The sequence below is a fragment of the Manacus vitellinus genome, unplaced genomic scaffold (genome assembly GCF_001715985.3).
Source record: "Manacus vitellinus isolate BGI_N305 unplaced genomic scaffold, ASM171598v3 scaffold_21_pilon, whole genome shotgun sequence".
Taxonomy (NCBI): Eukaryota; Metazoa; Chordata; class Aves; order Passeriformes; family Pipridae; genus Manacus; species Manacus vitellinus.
In genome coordinates, this window is record NW_021939546.1 from 12989434 (window position 1) to 13010036 (window position 20603).

General features: G+C 41.3%; 1 protein-coding gene across 1 annotated transcript in view; it reads left to right on the forward strand.

Annotated features, from left to right (window-relative positions):
- The window catches only part of EIF2B3 (eukaryotic translation initiation factor 2B subunit gamma), a 99842-nt gene that overhangs the window by 37605 nt on the left and 41634 nt on the right, over positions 1-20603 (forward strand). The window contains exon 5 of the mRNA XM_029959764.1: positions 12272-12361. Within this exon, the coding sequence (XP_029815624.1) occupies positions 12272-12361 (90 nt within the window). The remainder of the gene's footprint in view (positions 1-12271; positions 12362-20603) is intronic.

The following is a 20603-nucleotide window of genomic DNA, read 5'->3' on the forward strand; positions in this document are numbered from 1 at the left end:
GCAAAGAACTCTGCCCCTTCATTGCTGTGTTCTGAAGTTGTCTTAGGTACTTTTGTTTCCTACATTCTAGATGCTGATAGGTAGCTCATAAATGCTTTTATCACTGGGCAGTGCCTGAAAAGTTACTGTATGGTGAAGAGGTGAAAGCTAAACTGAGCTGTATTTATTCGCAAAATTCTGGGATGTTTTGGCTTTTAAATCTAACATGAGGAGGGACAAGCAGTCAAAGTCTGTACTAATGTGGATCAAAATACAGTGGGGAAAAAAGTGTGAGAGCCCATTCTTACTAGCCCCGTTTGTTACCTTAAGCAAAAATGTCCCACTCCCTGCCAGTGTTTGTGTCCTGAGGAGAATCCAGTGATCACATCTCTGAGGAACACATCGTCATCCCTTTGAATAGTAAGACCCAAAATTGAGATTAACAGTTATCAAAAAGTAAGAAACCAGTGTTCTGCTGTTACTTCATCATTTTGTGCTTTTTTGCCAAGCTGAGATTTTGACTAGTTAGGGGTTTTTTAGAATTTCTGAGTACTGTTCATTACTGTAGTTATTTCATTGCTGAATGACAGCTTGTATTTATGCACTGCTGTCAGTTCTAACTTTGTTTCAAAATCAGAGGTGATTATTCTTGTTGCCAAAAGTAGAACTGTTGTATGTTGTATGTTATGGTTTGTACTTCCAGAAATTCCTTCGTGGCTTTAGTTTGTGTTTGGTTTTTGGCTGGTTTGAAAAAATACATGATCCAATCGATCCAGTCGTGTTTTTAATTGAAAACATACGTAGTTAGTGTATATTATAAAAGGATCACTTGCGTGTAGGGAAGAGCCCATGAAAGTGTGTTTGAGAATTCCTACCTGCATCTGGCATAGAAAAAATGTAGGCAATTATTTTGTGTGTATCCACTGTGTATTTTTTTTCTTTTGTATCAATGTATGTCAGGGGTCTGAATACAAATAAAGCTTGCTATGCAGGCTAATTAAATCAATGCCTCTGTGGAAGCAGTTTAGTTTCTGCAATTGCTCTTCTAAATCTGAGATGTAAACAAAAACCTAGTTATTTTTATATAATTTCCCCTTGCCTCACGTACGTGATTCTGGAAACTGGAGAGTTATATGTTTATGCCTCTTTTTACAGCAGAATATTTGGCGTGGCTGAATTTTTATTGATGCATAATTCCTGGTTTCCTTAAAGCTGAGCAAGACTACTGTACAGTGGGAACACACGTTAATTTGAGTTGCTGTGAAAGGCTGTTCACATTAAAGCTGTCGAGGCAACAAATTGTCCTCAAGTTTTTTTTCATTAAGAGTTGCTTGCTGCTTTTGTAGAAACGGCTGCTTCAGCCACAGAAAGTAAATGGGGAGCTTTTCCTGAAAGAAGGATGTGCAAAGAACAGTGTTTAATCCGTGGCCTCTTACTGTCCCTCCTTCTTCTTCCCCTCCCTACCTGGAGGTGATGCAGGTACCATTGCATTTTGTTCTGTCTCCAGAGGCTCCTTTTTTCTGAGTTGGCTTTAGTTTGTTCTTTCTTGGTCGGTTTGTAGCTTCCTCACAGACTGTGGGCTTGTTGTCCTGGTTTCTTTAAAATGTAGAACGCGAAGATATTACCTGTTTTAAAAGTGTAGAGTGTAAAGGACTATACACTTATCAATATAGCCTATGCTCCCATTAAATGTGCAATTCCAGCTCTTTAGAATAAACCTATTTTATAGTGAATTCCAATATAATAATAAAATCTATTTGTGAGGAGCGTGGCTTCTGTGGTGGGAATAATCAGACCCACCTCTTCTGTTGCAGTGCAAAACCTCCCTTTTATTTTTAATAGCAAATTATTTTGAAAGCAGAGCCCAGAAGCATGGAATTTTTAGAAGTAAACTGGTCTTTTAAGGCTTCCTGTTCATTTTGGTTGTGCTTATTGCTTTTTACCTCTCTCTGCATTTACTTTTTTTTTTTTTTTAACTGTCTCTGCGAAAGCAACCATTGTAGACTTGGCCCTTTTTTATATTACTAATATAGTCTAGAGGGTTAGCATAGGTCTTTATAGTTACAGATTGGTTCTAGTACGTTTTTTTTCTTTATAAACTAAGGGCAGGACTGTACACGAAATCTCTGTTATTGTATTTGTGCTTTGTACTCGTGCACTTGTTGACTGTTTTACAAGCCAGTAACGTAGTAGCCACAGGCTAGGAAGCCTGCCCAGAAATCTGGCATATTTAATTAGTGCTAGTAAACAAGCAGAGTTTCAAATTTAATTTTTCCTTCTTTAATTCCTATAAACCTCAAGCCATTTAAAACTTAATTTTGACACTAGTTTCGTTTATGCAGTTGGATAATACTGAAACAGTCCACAACCACAGACAGAATGGTCCCAGTCTTTTCCAAGCAAGAAGGGAATAGAAGTTGTTTTGTTTTAATAGAATTTGAGGTTGATGTAAAACTGTAAATGATAATCTTCAGGTCATCCACTATCCATTTGCTTTTTCTTTCTGTTGGGCTGAATGTTTCAAGATGAGGGAATTGTCCTACCATGAGTTTAGCCTTGCAAAGGGTGAGGATTGGATTTGTTGCAGCTCTGATCTTTGTACAGAGAGTTCTTCTAAGAGTAAATGATGGAACATCTGAACTCTGGTCCTTGCCATGGCCAGTTTATTGCTTCTGGGCTGTGAGGTTTAACTCACTGCCCCAAGTGGCACAAGCAAGAGAGGGTTCAGTTGCTGTCTTGTCTCTTGCTTTTCAATACAAGCTTGTGATATGTGCTGGAAATGGTTCTCTCCTACTGTTTTCACTGTTGGGGACCACTGAATTTTAGACTAATGACATTTCTCCTCTTTATTTCACTGCAGAAGCTACGCTGTCTCCAGACAAGTAATATGCTGGTGTCTCCTTATCATAGCAAAAAAATACGTTCTAATTTTGGCCAAAAACTGGACTTTGTAACTGCAGCTAAAAATTATAAAAAATAATATTTAAATTGTGAAAATACATAGATGAGTAGTGCATTATTAACCATCCAGGCAGCTTTTCCTTCACTAGCGTGTCTTGGTTTTTTTGTTTGTAATTTTATTTTGGTTTGCTTTGCTTTGTCTCCTACTGTACGAAGAGAGGCCCAACCTTAGGCTGTTATTCAGGTCCTAGTAATGGGTGAAAGATGAGAAAGATTTTTAGAAATCCAACTCTGTCCTCAGTGCAGTGTATGTTTTTGTTCAGCTGGGCTTAATGCTGTAGTGCTCCAACTTTAGCATCTTCCTGAAAGTATTCTAGGTCTAAGCTCAGTTACTTGTAGTAATACAAAGTAGCAACTTCTGTTATAGCTATTAACAAATCTAGAAATTTTAAATCATGAGTAATCTGGTCTAACCAGAAACTAATCCAGCGTGGTTGCAACCACTGTAATTACTCATTTAAAAAGATGCAAATTTCGATGTTAAGGTCATCTCGGGGTAATGATAGTCTTCTGTATCTAGTCTTTTTTCCTTTTTTTTTCCTGATACATTCACCATTACATGGTCTTTCTAATGGTGTTTTGTAAAATGCCAGTTAGCTATTAAAGAATTAATCATAAAGTTCTTCTGAGCTGAAAAGATGAGAGATGTCTGCAAGTGACTTCAGTCTGACTTCAGTTCTCCTTTGATTTTTAATTCTTCTCTCACTCTGCAAAAAAGAGTTACATTTTAAGGCTTTCTTTTAATGAAGTTCTTATTTGATACCGTCAAAATATTAGTTGATAAATAATATATGTTCTTTTAAACTAGAAAAGAACATTAGTATACCTGCATTTCTCATGTGATGGTCCTGTCACTTGGGGTGTTTTTTCACTGCAGAACTGGGCTGTACTCTAAAGCTGATGATATCCTGAGCTGTGATGGCTCTCACTGACCTGAAATGTCATGGCTCAAGGTTGATGTTGTCCTAAATCCAGACTAGTACATCTTTGAGGATGTGTCTGAATACACAGGTGGAGCCGTGACTTCATATAACCAAGTTGGGAAACACCCCCCCTCTGTTTTTCTATAGGGAAGCAAGTCATGAAGTCTGACTGCTGATTCCTTAGCATAATTCCCCCTAAAATGTATTTTTCTTCTGTGTACCCATTCGGCCTTGCTGAGACGTGGAGCAGCCTGTGTCCTGCCAGTCACACCCTCCGTAGTGGTGGCAGAGCCAGGTTTTGTGCCCACTTTAATTTCTGCCTGAGATAAAGCTGTTCTCATTATCTAATTAAATATTTGACACTTTCAGTTGTTGGGATATTTTCAGCATGGTTACTGTGCCAAGTGCTAAAGTGTCCAGATTCCAGTGGAGTTGAGATGCGAATAGATACAGCGGCAAAAGCTTGTTGTGAATCAAAAGTGAGGCAGAAGCAGTAGGTGCTGAGGGAAATCAAAGGAAAACACAGGTCAAAGCATCAGCTGAGGAAGCTGCAGACCCTTGAGGAGCAGGAGCAAAGTATAATTCGCTTGCAGTACATGAAGGAAATGAGCATTGCCAGATTTACTGCTGAAGGGCCGGATTTACATGGGCTGGATTTGGGTAGATTTTAGTAATTTAAACCATTACACTTGAATTTTTACCGTTTTTGGATTCAAAGCTTGTGTCTTCTTGCTTTCTAGACTCTAAGTGTAGGTAGGAGCCAGGTGCTGCATTGTCTGACAAACAACATGTAGTGCTCTTTTCTTTCTTCTCTCCTCCTCTTCTTCCTTCTAACCCTGTCAGGCTCTTGTCAGGTTGTTCTTCAGTACTGTGAGACTTAACTGTTTTGAATGGAAGTATCTTCTAAAGAAGGACTCACATGCACCTTCTGTCATAAAGAGCCCATTTGCTTCTCAGATCCCAGAAAAGGGAGGTGAGTGGTCAGCTATGGCCTATGCACAGTGACAGGTTTAAAGAGGGATTTTTAATTTTAATAAACTGGTGGTGCAGAAGTAGGTGATTTTCGTGAAGTACCTGGGTGGCTACTCACAATGGGAAACCCAAGTGTATGTGTGACAGCTTCATTTTGTTCTGCTCCTGGGCCCTGTGAAGTACAAGGGAAACACTTTTATGCTTATTTCAGCTTTGGGTTGGTTTTTTTTTTCTTCTGCTTTTACTTGCAATTTATGGTTGGGGGAGGGAGAATTTATTTTTTGCCTGTGTGTTTTAGTAGTCTGAAGGTATGCCATTGTCTTAAATTCCCAAATTTTGCAGATCAAAGATTCTAAGGAAGACCCACCTCACCTGGAAGGTGCAGAAGGTCTTTGGAACCTTGTCAAGGAAGGCTCACAGTGCCGAGCACCATTTTGTTTGCCTTTGAGTGTAGGCCATTGACATGAAGAAATTGTGTCAGCCTTGCTATATATTGCTAGTGACCTGCAGCTTTGACCTAGTATTCAGTTTCACTGTTTCCCATGCATTTACTGTAATTATTTGATTTAAGAAAATATATGTCTGCTGCTTTAGCCCTTTGGGAACTGGCGTAGGAGGGATCAGCAGGAGCTGCTGTTCTTCAGTAGCCTCTGTACAATCCTCCAGCTTCAGTTGTTTTCTTGAAACTTGTTCCTCTGATGTGTTGTCATCCTTTCAGCCCTGGTGATTTTAGGGAACAATTATTTACTAAGGTGAATTTCCACAAAGTAGGAAGCAAAATGAGCTGAAAATTGGAAATGATTACGGTTACCAGGTGCAGACTTTTAGTTCTTTCTTCTTCTTTAGCAAAGAAAGCATTTTCCAAAGCTTGATTAAATCTCTTAAATCACAGTTTAGTCCAGCATAAGAAAAATAAGCTCAAATACCAGATCTGAACTAAGTGACTAAGCCATGTCCCGTTGTGTTGGAATTGAATTGGTTATAGTGCACAATAATCTACTTTATTGTCATCCTGGCCTTAACTGTAGCATAAGATGATTACATTGAATGTGTATAATAATAAGGCTCACACTTTGTATATAGTGCTTTAAATATTTTGGCAGACCATAGAAAGAACCTTTACGTGCAAGGCTTGATTAATCCTTTTCCTCTGTGTATAGAACAAGTAGCTGCCAGAGCTCAAGGGTAAAACCTATTAATAATGTCTCTGGCAGTCCCCGCCCTCCTTCACAGTGTATTCTCTTCTGTTCACACCAAACTCCAGGCTTATTATCATTTTGGTCTCTCTCTTTTGCTTTCCCAGTTTCTACGTAGCAATCAGGGGACTGTAGCAGACTCGAATCTTGTATAAAAGTGTCCATAGAGTATAAAATATTTGCTCAAACTCTGTTTTTCCAGCAGCGGAGAAAGAGAAGAAGGGCAGCAGTGCTGTGGGCAGCCCAGCCCCTGTGTTATTTCCTACAGCTATTCACACTCAGTATGGTAGAGAGGACCCTTAGAACCAGGTTTAGGGAAATGCTTTCACCAACAGCTGTGTCCGGTGTGTTCCTGGGGGGATGCACGTGCATCCAGCAATGTGACCGTCCACCCCTCAGGGAGCACTCCTCAGACTTGGGGTGGGTGAGGAATTACTCTTACTGTCTTTTTCATATGGGGAAGCTGAAGCAGGATGAAGAAAAACATTTTTTATAAGTTCCTGGGATGAGCTCGCTGCACAGCCATTGGCACCCTTGCTGTTCAGCATCGAAGTCAGGAGAGATGTTAACGTTAAAGCACAGCATTGGTGCCAAGAAAACGACTCTTTCTACAGGGAGGTCACACTGGCTTATTGTAAACCATTACTGACCTTGAGCAAATATTAATCCTGAGTTCTGACTGCTAACCTATACTCTTTATACTTGGGAAAATGATTTAATCTTTGGCTTTCAATGAAAGTTTGTTCCTTTACCAAAAAGTTTTCAGCATGTTTTTGTCAGAAGTAGGTTCATAGTTTGTATTATAGTCTCCTGGGTATATTAATAACATAATACAACAAAGAAAAATGGCATGTGGTGAAGGTTTTAAGTGAAAAATATTTATTATTCGGAAGGCTTTCAAGCAACTTAGGTCACTAGATCAATAAAACATTTTCGTTTGGAAAGTACTTCCCATTCCTGGTGCAGTGTCTCTTTAGCTGCAGCAGCTGTGAGGGTGGATGGGATGGATGGTGGGTAGTTACCAGAGCTGCCATGGCCTGTCCTCCCTTGCCAGGTCCTCAAGGGAGGACCAAAGTGCATCTTGTCCTCCTGTCTTTTTAAATAAGGTTGTTACAAAACTGGGGGAAGGGAAGCGGTGAGGGGATGCCTCTGAGCTGGGAAACAGAAGTCAGGTTCACCCGACCCTTGGCACGCTTTGTGAGACACGCCTGTGCCACTGAGGTATCCCCCACAGCCAGAACTGAAACAGCTGTTCCACCCAAGAAGCAGCATCCTCTGATTCAGCCCTGCTCCTCTGCAGCCAGCGGGTGAGGGGCACTGGGCAGCCCCGGGCACGGGGGTCCCGGCCAGCGCCTCCACCACCGCGGCTGTTCAGCCCAGAGGTGGCAGCATTTCACCGGTGGGCAAAGGAGGCCCGGCATACAGTGGGGACATTCATTTGGCTAAGTGCTTTGGGATCTTTTTGGCCAAGAGCACTCTGGAAAAAAAAAAATTTTAAAAAAAAATTAAGGTCATAAGGTGTCTGGGATTTTTGAAGAGCCAGTGTAACAGTGGTCTTTTATTATTGGTGAGTTTACAGCCAAGAGCTGTCCCGTAAATGAGCAATGCGATTTAGGGATTATTTTTTTTTCCTTTAAAAGCAGGAATGCTTGAGACATTAAAGGTGGTCTGGCAGCTTTTGCTGTGAGACTTCTCTGCGTGTTGATCTGTACACTGGCTTTGTATCAACACGAGAGCACCACGTCGGTGCAGACAGGCAGGGGTCAGCACCGTGTGTTTGAACTGGATGGCACTGCTGCTTCACACAGGAATACAGTTCATAGTGTGAGGGATAGGAAGAATGTGGTAGACTGTTTGGCTGCATGGACTGTGTGAGCTACATGCCATTAATTAGAAAAGAAACTAGTGTGGAACGCATAGTTTGTACTTAGCATGCTGTTATTTATTTACTTTGGAAGGATGAGGAGGAAGATGAACTAATACCCCATGAGCCCATGGTGGATGTAATTCAGGTATCAGCTCAGGAGCCAGGTTTATAGCAGGTATGATTGGATTTTTATTGTGTCATTGCTTGGATTAGTGTTAGAGTACGGACAGCCTCAGGTCCTTGAGCTTATTTAAAGACCTTCATATTTTCCGTCAACAGCTGTATGAAGTTAAAGGGAAAGAGGCCATGGGATTTCTCTTTCTCAGCTAGTTTATTTGTGAGGTGGTGAGGTTAATGTGGCAATATCCCATGCTTAGTAGAGAGGCTTTTTGGCTTTAAGCATTGTGTGTGCTCCCTTCAGATTTATGATTTTGACCCCAGCCTGGCATTATCACACTGTCAGTGGGAGTGCAGGGCTGGTTGGAACCTCCAGCTCTTGGTGGTAATCTCTCTTAATTAGTTTACAGTTGAAACAATTGTCCGACTTTTTGCCTTTAAACAAGGGAAGTTTGCTCTATCAGTGGTTGATTTCCCTGAGGGAGGAAATCCTGAGGGAGGTTATCAGGGAGAGAAAAGCTCCCGGGCTCCACTTTCAAAGCAATGCCATGTATGAAGCATGCATCAATCCTGTTAGTACTGCTTATTATTTCACAATGGCGTGTCAGGAATTACGGGCACAGACCTTTCTAAGGACTGTTGCAGACCTTTATGCACCCTCATCCCGAGTCAGGATTTTGTGGAATTATGTGCTAATAAAAGCTAATTTTACACATTAAATTGCATTCTTTGAAATTGCGCTTTTAATTGCTGATCTTTCCCTGACTTCTCCACAGATCTCTCCTAGGCTCCTCATTGTCAACTTTCTGCCAGGGAGCCCTCCGTGCCTCATCATTAGGACTAAAACCTGCCATCACTTAACATAACACACACAGCTTACAACTGGGAGCAGCCCCCTCCCTTGCATGGGAGCACACACAATAATAGACACTATAGTGGCAGCACCAACGGGAGCTTTACCATGTATTTTAATGACTTGTGCTTGATTACATTTGCTAGATTGAACCAAAGTTCATTTAGTAATTGGTATGATTCTTAGCGGGTACACATTTGACATTCCTCGCTCATTAAAGAGCCCCAACAATGGCTGTTACAACTTTCATCTCAAGGGTGACCCGCTCAGATACATATCCAGGCTTTTTCTTTTGATAAACCACCCAACCCGGCATTCATTAACACTTAACCATCTGCAGCCAGCCCCTCCTAGTACCTTCTCCCTTGCTTTGATGATATAATTAAAAGCCTTCTGTATTATCTCCCCCGGAGCAGTAAGTCGAGGTGCGTCAGCTCCTGCATTGTTTGTTATTCGATTCTCTCCATATCGGCTGCTCCTTGCGACGGGGGCTCATTTTTCATATGTTGTAAAGATTAGCTGATGGAGTGGGAGATCAGAGGCATGAGAAGGGAGTGTGGCTCTCCATATTAGTAACCAGATGCTCATTTGAAATGGTGATGGAGTTTGCTGTTATCTGTTAGATTATTTGGCTCCTTTGCTTTTACCTGAAGATAAACTGGTTTAAGTACTAGTCAATGAAAATTAGCATTATCTTTAGTGGCTTGTTATGATAGAGTACTCTTATCAGTCTGGTTTAGTGTGGCTATTCTCTCCTCGAGTCTGGTTTACAGAAATCACAGCTTTGTTTATGCATGTGCCCAAACTTGCCTGTTTGACCTTTGAAGCTGTGATTATAATATTAATCTCTGGGACTATTCTGTTGCAAATCACTTAGGTGGTCTGTATTTCAGAGGATTTCATTGTGGGACCTCCCTCTTGTCCAGCATGATGTTCTGTTATTGTTAGTATATTCTACATTGAAAGCTAACTCAGAGTGGCATTTCAGTACGTCTTGTTGTCTGGCTGCTTTTTGTGGGTTTTTTTGTGTGTGTGATGGAGGAGCTGGAGGACAGCACCGTGCTACTGTTTGTCCACTTCCACCGATTTTGTATAACTTTATAACAAAGTTGCTTAGCTACAGAAAAACTTGGTACAATACTTGCATGCAGATACAAACTTCAGCCCGCAAATCCTCAGTGTCCTGCGGTGTGGCTAAATAGCCTTGTTCCAGTTTGCAGGTGGGAGACTGCACACAGACACAGCAACAGAACCAGCTTTTACTGGGGGGTTCCTGTTTTATGCCCTTGCTTGGTGCCTAACCCCTGCAGCCTTCCCCTGCCTGGTGTTTAAGCAGGGTTGTGATAGATCTTGAATAGCAAGAGGAGAAATCTGGCACTAAAGGAACTTTTGTCATGTTTGTCATCTTCAAGTTAAGAATTGGAGGTTTTTCCTCCCGTTTTCCCCTCTCCTTTCCATATTGCATCCATTTCTATATTTTTACGTATTTATTACCTCGTTCCATTGATTTGTTCATTTTCCCAGTAAACTATTATATTCGTTACATAAATACAAGGGAGCCCTTCTCAGAGAAGATGTGAAATTTCTCCCCTTCATAAATACACAAAATGTGGAAACCATTCTCAGGATGCAGAACAGGAGGGAGTCTGCTGACTTCCAACTGCAAGACCTCATTAAAATTAGTGGATTCCCTATCCTCTTTGCATAAGGAACATTGCTATTTGGGCTGACTTCCACAGCAACATCTGGGCCACCGATAACATCAGTACTGGAGCATTGCTAGGTGAGCTCATGTTTTGTTAATGAAGTAATCTACTAAAAGTGCATATATCATTTTTTTAGTACTACATACTTCACTGCAAAGTGTTGTACTACTATTATAGGAGCTTTCCTTTGCAAATGGGACTTGAGGAATTTTGTTATAGTCAAAAATATACCTAGCTTGAATTGAATGGCATGCTTGAGAAATGCCACCTAAGTCATAAAATGTTAAAACTTAAATACTTTGGTAGTTCAATGCATTCATTGAGAAATACACTGAAAAATGGCTTACTAGAACACCTGATATTCTTACAGCTTTGGTGTTACTAAATATTCAGTGTGGTAGTATTGGGTTATATATATAAATATATGTATAAACCAATACTATCACACTGAAAAAAAAATATATATATGTATGCCCAATTTGTGAGTGATCCTTCTGCTGGGCTAACTAAATAATAAAAGTGATTATGATCACAAGCATCTGACTTTAGCGTGTTCTGGATTAAGCAAACAAAGTTGGATAGAATATACTGGTAAGATATGTTCATTCAGACTTCATTATGAAATGCAGACATCAAAGGAGGAAAAATGGAACCAGAGACAGTTTCGGTTGTGGATTGAAATATCTCTCCTTAATAGCCTCTGACCAGAAATGCAGTTACAGGTGTCTTGAACAGCTCAGTGTAGTCTCTGACTGTTGCTGTGTTTTGTCTTTTTTAATCTGCAAGCTAAATATTCTTGTGGCTTTCCTGTCCTCAGAACTAGTGGCGAGTGTTCAGACAACCAGAACGCTCTCAAATAAGGCCACAGGTTTGTGGAATGGAAAATAATATTGGCATAAAATATCTAGCTGCTTTGAGACAGATTCCAAAAAGTGTTTCCATTATCCAAGAGCAGAGAATGCATAAAGAGAAGCAATAGAAGTTATCAGTGAGTCTTTGTGATTTAAACTTCATTCTTAAAATATTGAAGCTATTGGAGATTCCTGAGGTTCCGAAATATTAACCTGCCACTGCTCTGAAAGCGAAGACTTCCCTGTTTGCCTTACGATGAGTGGGAGTTTTACTGATCTTTTCCACCTTACTGGGCTGGATAAGCAAATCCTTTGTAATTGAGCTGTGGCAGTCATTTGTAATGTGTAGTGTAGGAAAGGTGAGCAGACCCTATCTCCTTCCCTTATTTCCCTCCAGGAAGTGTTGGAGAAAATACAGTAGTGTTGTTGTGTTTGCTAGCAGAACATGCCCAGCCTTGCATATTAAGGCAGGCACTTCGCCAGAAGCTTTGAATTATTGTACCCTGACATTACCCACTGTAACTTTTAGCACTCTGGGCCCATTACTTTGGCTTCCTGCCCAGTAATGTGCAATTTCCACTTACATGAGAAGATGTAGCAGGAGTAATGACTCCTTGGAGGAGGTGTTTTCTTTCACAGCAAATCAGCCCAGGGCCAGCAGGTGTAAGTTTATAGACACAGCCCAGTAATGGCAGCCTGCACTGTTCTCTTCTGTCAATCCAGCAGCAGATGGAAAGGAACAGACCTTTGCACACTTTTCACTATGCCCTGACCTCATTGCAAAGTCAAGCTCTTGTAAGTGGCCATGCAAAGCTCCATGATTTTCCCTTTTTTATTCTTTTCCAGGCACCCCAGAATGCACATCAGAACAGGGCTGATGGATGCCCATCTCTACTGTCTGAAGAAATATGTGGTAGACTTTCTGGTAGAAAACAGGTAAGAAACCAAGCAACACACAAAGTAGTAACAGGTGTTTGCACTGATGTTAGGTTTATACCAGAACTTTTAAAGGAAGATTTTTTTTTTTCCTAAATTAGCTAACATAAAATTGAAATGTAAAAGAAACCAGTTTTCAAAATGCTTTAACTACACTAAAAGGAATGCTAAGCCCTATGGCTGAGTTTCTTATTCAGATATTTTTAAAAAATAATAACAGCATAAGTGAACAACTAACATTTTTGTCTTTTTTCTGCATCCCTTCTTTTTCTAATCTATCCATGCTTTTTGGCTGCTCATTTTACTGGGGCTCCCCCATTGTTAGCCCTGTGAATACATTTCTGACCTTTGATTTCCCCCACCACAGTCTGTTTTGGCCTTTGCAATCACCTTCTCTCTGCCCCTTCACATCCACCACCGCTGCAGGTGGGCTATCTCTGTAGCATCCTATGTTTTTAGCTTGTGATGTTCCTCTGTCAAAACTCTGAGACCACCCACTGAGAGTAAGAAAAACATCCATTTATGGAAGTGGAGAAGGATCTTAGCTATAATATTTCATGAAACAGGCAACACCCCCCCATGTTTATCTTTAAAAAACAAACAAATGAACAACCCCCCTCACAGTAAGTAGTTCAGTTTTGGAATAATGTCTTGTTCCTAGACTTTTTATAGCCCTCTCATGCCTATTATATATACTGAATGCTCACTGAGCTCTCAAGAGTTTTCTCCCCTTTTAAGTAAGATGAAAGATACAGGGGCTAAGTGTTGTGTTCATAGTGCATTTTCTTAGCAGATAAACTGACATGTGAAAAAACATTGAGGGTGGGAGATTTATGTTAGTCTTGACCATATACAAATCTTGTGATGCAGCTGGATACATGACTGAAAGAGCTCTTCCAGAATAAGGGTCTGTGGGTTAAAATTAAGTGGAAAATCTGTGTTAAGCTCCAGAGCAATTTCTTAACCATGCATAAGAATAAGGCTTATCCAATATTTTGACTGGTACATGAAGGCATTGTACAAGTTATTTTAGTTCACATTCATGTACAGAAACATGTAGGAAAGATGAGAAAGCTTCAGGAGCAGCAGATGCCTTAAACCTGGAATAAACATGTATTCAGCATATTTCAGAAAGCTGGTGACGTTTTGGAATTCTTGTGTTTCCTGTGGTAGCATGAAGCAGCACTTACACTTCTCCTTTGTCATACAATACGTAGGACTCATTTCTTGAAATCCTAACCATGTAGTTTTGCTGGTATTAGACATTTCTGGAATATTAGACATTTCACACATTCAGTTATTTTTCCCTGGTAGTTCATTCTGTTTTGAATTTAGATCTGTGGGACAAGGATGGTCTTTGTCAGATATGTCTGAGTAATAGTGGTAACTTCAGATTTCAAGGCTTTATGCTATTTCAGTTGAAACTGGTGAGATCTTTGACTTCGTCAGTCAGGATTTTACCTTTTATTAACCAAAGCCAGCAGAGTGAAATCCTGCTCTTAACTCTTCCAGTTTCCCCCAGGTCCCCAAAGAACAAATCTACTGGATTTTTTGCAAGTATGACCGATCGGAGTTTTTTGTTTGTTTGTTTTCTATAGCGAGGTCGTTCTCTGTCTTCACTATTTTTTGAGGCTGTGCTGCTATTCTGTGACACTTCCACGGCAAATAGATATTTACAGCAGCTAGGCAGCATTTCTTAAGACCTGATAGCAACATCTGGCTTAGTAATGGCAGGTATCTGCTTCATTCCCTTTATTACACAAATGCTGCTTATTCGGTCAATTGAGGGAGTCAATTGCAAGTAATGTGCTTAACTGGCAAATCTGGGGAATGGGACTTTTGCCATGAGGAATAACTTAGGCTTTCAGACTTCTGGCATCAGTGGGCATTTGCAGCTTGTTTTTCTTCTCTGAGGAAGGGGAGGACAGTGCATACCCAGTGATCTTTCCATGTTTGGCAGTAATATGCCAAGACTTTTGAAAGACCCTGTGGATCATTTTTGCCTCAGAAGTACTGACATCTACATGGTTATTTGGGTTTAAGGATTCTTTTTAATACTTTGGTTTTTAGTCTAGAGAAGAACCTACAGTAAGATTTTGCCTCTCTGAAATTCCTCACCAGGACTGGAGAAGCTCAGATGCCTTGTTTAAGTTGTGTGTGTTTAAAACTAACAGCAGGGACTGAAGTGAACAGTGAAGCTCTTGTACAGTGCCAGGAAGTACTGACACAGTGTACTTCCTCAATATTACAATATTTACATTGTGTTAATATTTTAACAGCGGGGTTTGATGGCAGGCAGAACACCTTTTTTCATTGTTTGTAGCGCAGTGAAGCATTTACATTTTTTCAAATGTTTTTTTGACATACAAAAGCCGAAAAGGTGTTGACCAGCGGTAAAAAAATTCAGATGCTACAACTGGCTTTTGCAGAGGAAAATTATGATTGCTTCCAGGTCAAAGCATTGCATGAAAACTCATGTGGTTATCTATGTGGGATCTGTTTCTTCTTCAGTGAGTCCCAGCTTAGCTGCAAAGTGTTCCATCAAGTTCTCCCTGGGTGAATGTAGTTTGTACTGTAGTTTGTAGAATGTAAGAGTAAATTGCAGTCAGATTAATACATGCATTGTATTTGTATTTGTTGTGTGACAGTTTTGGAAAAAGGCTGAATACTCACCTCCAAGGTGAAGTGATACCAAGGTTTTTTTCATCAGCTTGGCCACTGTCTGTGGTACTAGACAGATACCTTGATTTTTCTGTGCACTTGTTTCCTCTTCTGGGTGGGATTGTTTGGAAAATAATCAGTATTTGTTTGGCAGCAGTGAGATTCTATGATGAGGGATGTTAGGAGAGATCAAAATACTGTTTGGTAGCCTATAACTCAGTTTGTAGTCCTTTAATACATTTTTATGAACTATTTTAAAAGACCTGAATAGTAGATTCTCCTGCCTGAAGTTTTATTGCAGTATAGCAAATCAAACTTTTAAAAGGCAGAGCTTGCTAGTGCCTTTGAGTAAAAGTCAGAGGAAATGTTCTGTTTATTAGAACCTCCTCAAATATGTATGTCCAGACAAAAGTAATACGATGCCCCTAATGTTACTTAAACCTGGGGAATTTATTTTTCAGGAATGAAACTTTTTTCTCTTTCCTAGGAGGAAAAAATGCATTTTGTCAGTTAAATCTCTGTTATTCATCCACCAGTTCAGCAGTGGATCCTAGTGAAATCAAGTGTGCAAGGGTCCTACCCTCTCCAAATCTACCAAGGTCAAATGCTTATGGTTCCACAGTGGCTCGGGCAACAGCCTAAGAAATTCTTGCCCACGGCAGTTTATTTCCTACAGCTGGAATTTGTTCCTTCCATTCTTTCCACACTTCTGTGTCACCAGGGTAGATTGATCAGCTGCAGTGCATTGGCAGCCTCTGCACAGGGGTGCCAGTTCGAGCACTGGGAGCTCTGCCCTCGGATGGACGTCTCCATCCCTGCGTCCACAGTGGATACCTGACACTGGTGACTTCTGGGTCTGTTCCCACTAGATTCACAAGAGTCACAGAGTCATGCTACCAACTGTATTCATTCTGTCTGAACAGGGACTGTGACCTAAATGTGAAGCAGCTCTTGTTTGGGCTGAATTTTCAGCTTGTGGTAGCTGTCCTGTCCTTGGTATGATTTATCAGAGACCTTTGGTTCTTCCTCAGGTTCCTTTCTGCATCAGTGAAGTTAGAGTTGCTGAGATTGGCCTCGGTAGAGAGTCTGTGGAATTGTGTCACACCTCTGCACGGGAGGGAAGTCAGTTAAAAATCTGATCTCCTTGTATTTAGGTGAGAGCTTTCGTTTCCTCAGCATTTCCTTTTCCAGAGTCAGGCCAGCCCGAGGATTCCATGGGTGCTGCGCCTTGTGGCGTGGGAAGGCGGGCGAGCACAGGCCGTGTGTGCTGCCGGAGGTGCTCTGCCAGCACAGGGCAGGGATAGTTGAAGGTGAACACCTGCACTGCACGATGAACTGCACAGTGTTGCTTTTCTTAAAGCGGTCGTTCCACGAGCTGAGCCAGCAGCGAGACAGAAGCAGAGGCTGTAGCTGGCTGGGGGCACGGCTCCACCCCACAGCTGGCGGGCCTCACACCCCTGGGGCCCTGGGGTGGCAGCCAGCACAGTAGCCAGTCCCTTTTTTGGCACTCTCCTGAGTGCTAGGTTGGAATCCTGCCTCGCTGCTGCATTCAGGGCAGATGGAAGAACAGAGTCCTTATTCCCTTTCCCCCGTGAACTTCATGTGTAACGGAGGGCAGGATCTAGGCCTGTGCCGTGTGAGCCCACAATCTTTCTAAAGCTGTAGCCTGGTGAAATAAGATAACTCACTCAGGGGAGGGCAGGAGGGGGGCAGACAGATACAGAGCAACCCCTTTCCCTGTGAAGTTTTAACATGGAAGCTTCAAACTTGCTTTGTAAATTGAAGTCACTATATACATCCTGTGAATATGCTAGAGAGCATATGTAATATGCATTTATAATATAGGTATGCAGGAATGGCATTGTGCCCGCAGTCAGTTGTGCAGGTACAGATGACAACATTTGTAATATGTGTAAGAATTCCACCTCATTGAGGTAGACTGAAAGTCTGAAGCCAGATCAAGGCTGCCTAAAGCAAAGCAGTATGTGATCCTACTTATTAAGTTGCTTCCCCAAAATCACTTTTCACGAATTTCATCAGTGCAGAGCCTGCCAGGAATATGCTAATCAGACCTTAGTTACAGGTTTAACATACAAAAAGCTACATTTCAAAATACTAACTTTGTAAATATAAGCACTTGGCAGTTAGGAAGTGCCACAGCTGATGCTTCCCGTGCAACTTTTTGCTTTTGTATTTGCCCTATATTATGGTACAGTCTCCAGTTACGTGACTTTATGTTTTTTTTGAGGGTTTTTTTCCACTCTGTGACCACTGCTTCATTTGTTGCCCGAGATATTTGCTGAAGGAGATACTGTTCAATATTATTTGTAACTTCTATAGTTCAAGTGAAGGCCACCAACCTTACTGTTTAAACCCTGTTCTGAAGATAAGGTAAATACTTCGCTTTTGGATTCTTGGTGCTCATCACTGATACTGTAATGCCCTGCACACATTTCATTAACTATCTTTCCAGCACCCCTATTAGCAAAGCAGTGGTTTTTCCCCTTCTGAAAGGGGGAAACCAGGGTACACAAGAGCTAAAGTTTGAAGCATCTTCGTCTTAAGTGTGCCATTTTTCAATTCTTAATGTTATACAGAGAGCTCATAATGTTGAAAAAAATCTTTTCCATTGGTGATAGCTGTTACAGGGTGACACTGATAAAATTGAAAGCACACAATTGGTGGCAAACTGCAGAAATTAGATTTACGTTCTGCATTCAGCAGTATCTGTAATATCCTCTGACAGAAGGGAATTACCAAAAAAATTTTAAAAATCAGTTCTTCAGGCATCATTCATTTGCCTTACATCTTAGCAGTTCTTTTCTCCCCTCGCAGCCCTCTGCCTTGTACATTTAGCACACATGTTCTAACAAATGAGCCAGTCATTCTTCTGCCTCATTACACAACTGTGATTCATCCTCAGGGCATAGTCCATCTTTGCATTGGGGGAAGAAGAGACTGAGATTGGGGAGAGAGGAAAAGTAGGTGTGTTTTTAAGGGTTGTGTCATAATGTACACACATGAGTTCTTAAAAAAGGTATAAGCAACATGCTTATAGCTTTTCTTAATTTGAGTACCCCAACTGTTACCCTGATATTCTTTTAAGTATGTGTATATATATTTTTGTATATGACACTTTTAGAATTAATCAGCGAGGCTACTGTGACTCTTGCTATTGAAGTAGCTGTTATCAACATAGATTTATCGCTTTCAGGTCAGCTGCCAGAGGGAGATGGGATGCTCTAAGCTTCAAAGAATATCCAACTCAGCATTTGTAACCTTGGCCTGGAGCATATTCTGTTTCTCTATGGAGTAGTACATGAACACGGCAGTTACCCTGCAGAAAAGAGAATGGAGCATGCCCAATATAGGAGGACTTATACCTTTTAGAAGTATAAAAAAATTAGCTGCAAAACAGGTCTCTTCCAAGCATGTGCAAACAGTGTTTTTTCAGACTTAGCTTGATGTAGTATGGGCACATTTTCTGTTTATAAATGTAACGCCCCAATGAAAAGACAACCCTGTGCCAAATTACAAGCATGGAAGTGCAAGAGCTTTTCAACAGAGCAGATGAAATATTTTACCGTGGTCAAAACAAAGGTTTTTTCCATAATTTTATTCTTGGAAATAGCTGAGACATTTTTGATGAAGCTATCCAAAAAATAATCAGCTTGAGGCAAACACCTGGCATAGGTAATTTCTGCCAAAATAGTTACACTTTGGCAAAGTTTACAAACAGATGAAGACAGAAACTTACAACAGGAAATGCTGGGCAATGTATCTATAACCACCCCAGCTGCACCACCACTGAATGCTGGTTGTCTCAGATCTGGTGAAGGCAGGTGCCACTGTGTGTTTGCTCAGATGTTCTGGGTTCTCTGTTGCTCATCAGAGTGGCACATGCATTTTCTGACATAAGAAGATCTTTGGACTTAATTTCAAAAGACTGTGTCGGTATATCTAAAACTAAGTTGGCAACACACATCTTCCTCTTATACGTTAGGACATTTCACGTGCTTTTGTGGTGTCCTTCCCTCTTTTTTCCCCACCCCTTTTCCTCCTAAAAGCAAGGTAAAATTTTGTTGTGTTTAGTAATGTGTTTTGCGAATCAGCATTTTGTCCCGAATTTGACCCTTCTGAATTGCTGGGTGTAGAAAAAGCCACCGTTTCCCTGGTACAGTCACCTGGGAAGTGGGCAGCTCTGCCTGTGGCCAGCAGGAAGATGGGTGGTACTGGAAAGGCAAGAATAATAAACAGCAGCACTGTGGTCACTTCAAAAGGTCTGACTAAGCATTTGCAGCGCCTTGTCCTGGGAATGCTGAGTGGTAATATCTTGCTTGCCACCAGGGAAATCCACTTTCCCTGGGGAGCCCTTCTCTTGGGGTGCATCCCATGAGAGGCTGAGCTGTAGCTAAGAAAACAAATCGGCTCTTCCACAGTTCTGGATAGCTGCCTGCCAGAATTTGCCAGTAGAGAAACTCTTTTCTGAACTGAGCAAATTTGCACTAAACTTTATAGCCAAAGTCAGTATGATTTGTTTACGAAGTTAAACACTGGATTTTTTATTTTTTTTTTTTTGAACTGCTGAAATAAATAAGAGCAAATTGTGTGAGGTCATAGCACTCTGCCGTTCCAAACTGCTTCAGCTGCAATCCCAGAGCACGCTTCTCTGCTCGGCTCCCCTCCACTGTGTCCAGAAAGCCTTCACAGGGCCAGCACTAGGAGGGGAGAGCAAAGTTTGCTGTCTCAGTGCTGTGTTCTGAGATCTGTTGCCCTGAAAAGAGCTGCAGTGGAGCTACCCTTCTCCTCCCCGATAAATGGCAGGGCAGTGTGAGATCTTTGGAAACTGGAGGTGTGAGTGACTGGCTCTGGAGCTCCTGCTTGGATGGCTGTGTGCTATGCTGTACACAAAGGCCCCTGCAGGTTTATATTAAGGTGCTGCCCAGACTAAACCAGTGCATTTTTTCTTTTTCCCCTCTAAATGCCTTTTTATCATTCAGGCTGTCACCTGTGTTTCCTGGCAAGGGCTGCTGGCTGGGGGAGGTCTGGCAGAGCTGAACACCCAGCTTTGGTGGTCTTTGTGTGGCTGCCTGAAAGATGGCTTAAAACAGAACCTGCTCTGTGAATACCTGCGAGTTAACATGTGTCAGCCGTGTGGCTGGAAGGTTTCTCTTTTGCTGTAAAGAGAGATTTTATAATGAATACTTTCCTTGTGATTAAAACGGATAAATAAACAAATAGCTCCTACAGGAAGTATACTGTGTGAAGACAGGGCAAATAGATTGTGGCTTTCCAAACAAGGAAAAGAAAAAGGGGAGGAGGGGAAGGGAAACAACTAACCTAACCCGAGTTCTTTCTTAGTGTATTTAATCTATTAGAATGTGAAATGGCAATTCATCTTTCCCATTTCCTTTCCTTGTCAAACATATCCAGCTGTTGGAGCTTTCCCTGCTCCCCAGTAGAAATGCCAAGATTTGAAATTTGTTGATGTCCTCCTCCTCCAGGGTATCCTTACTGTTATCATCTTTCCATGGTACCAATCAAGCTCACTCCTGAAACCTCAGGGGAAAAAACCCTAATG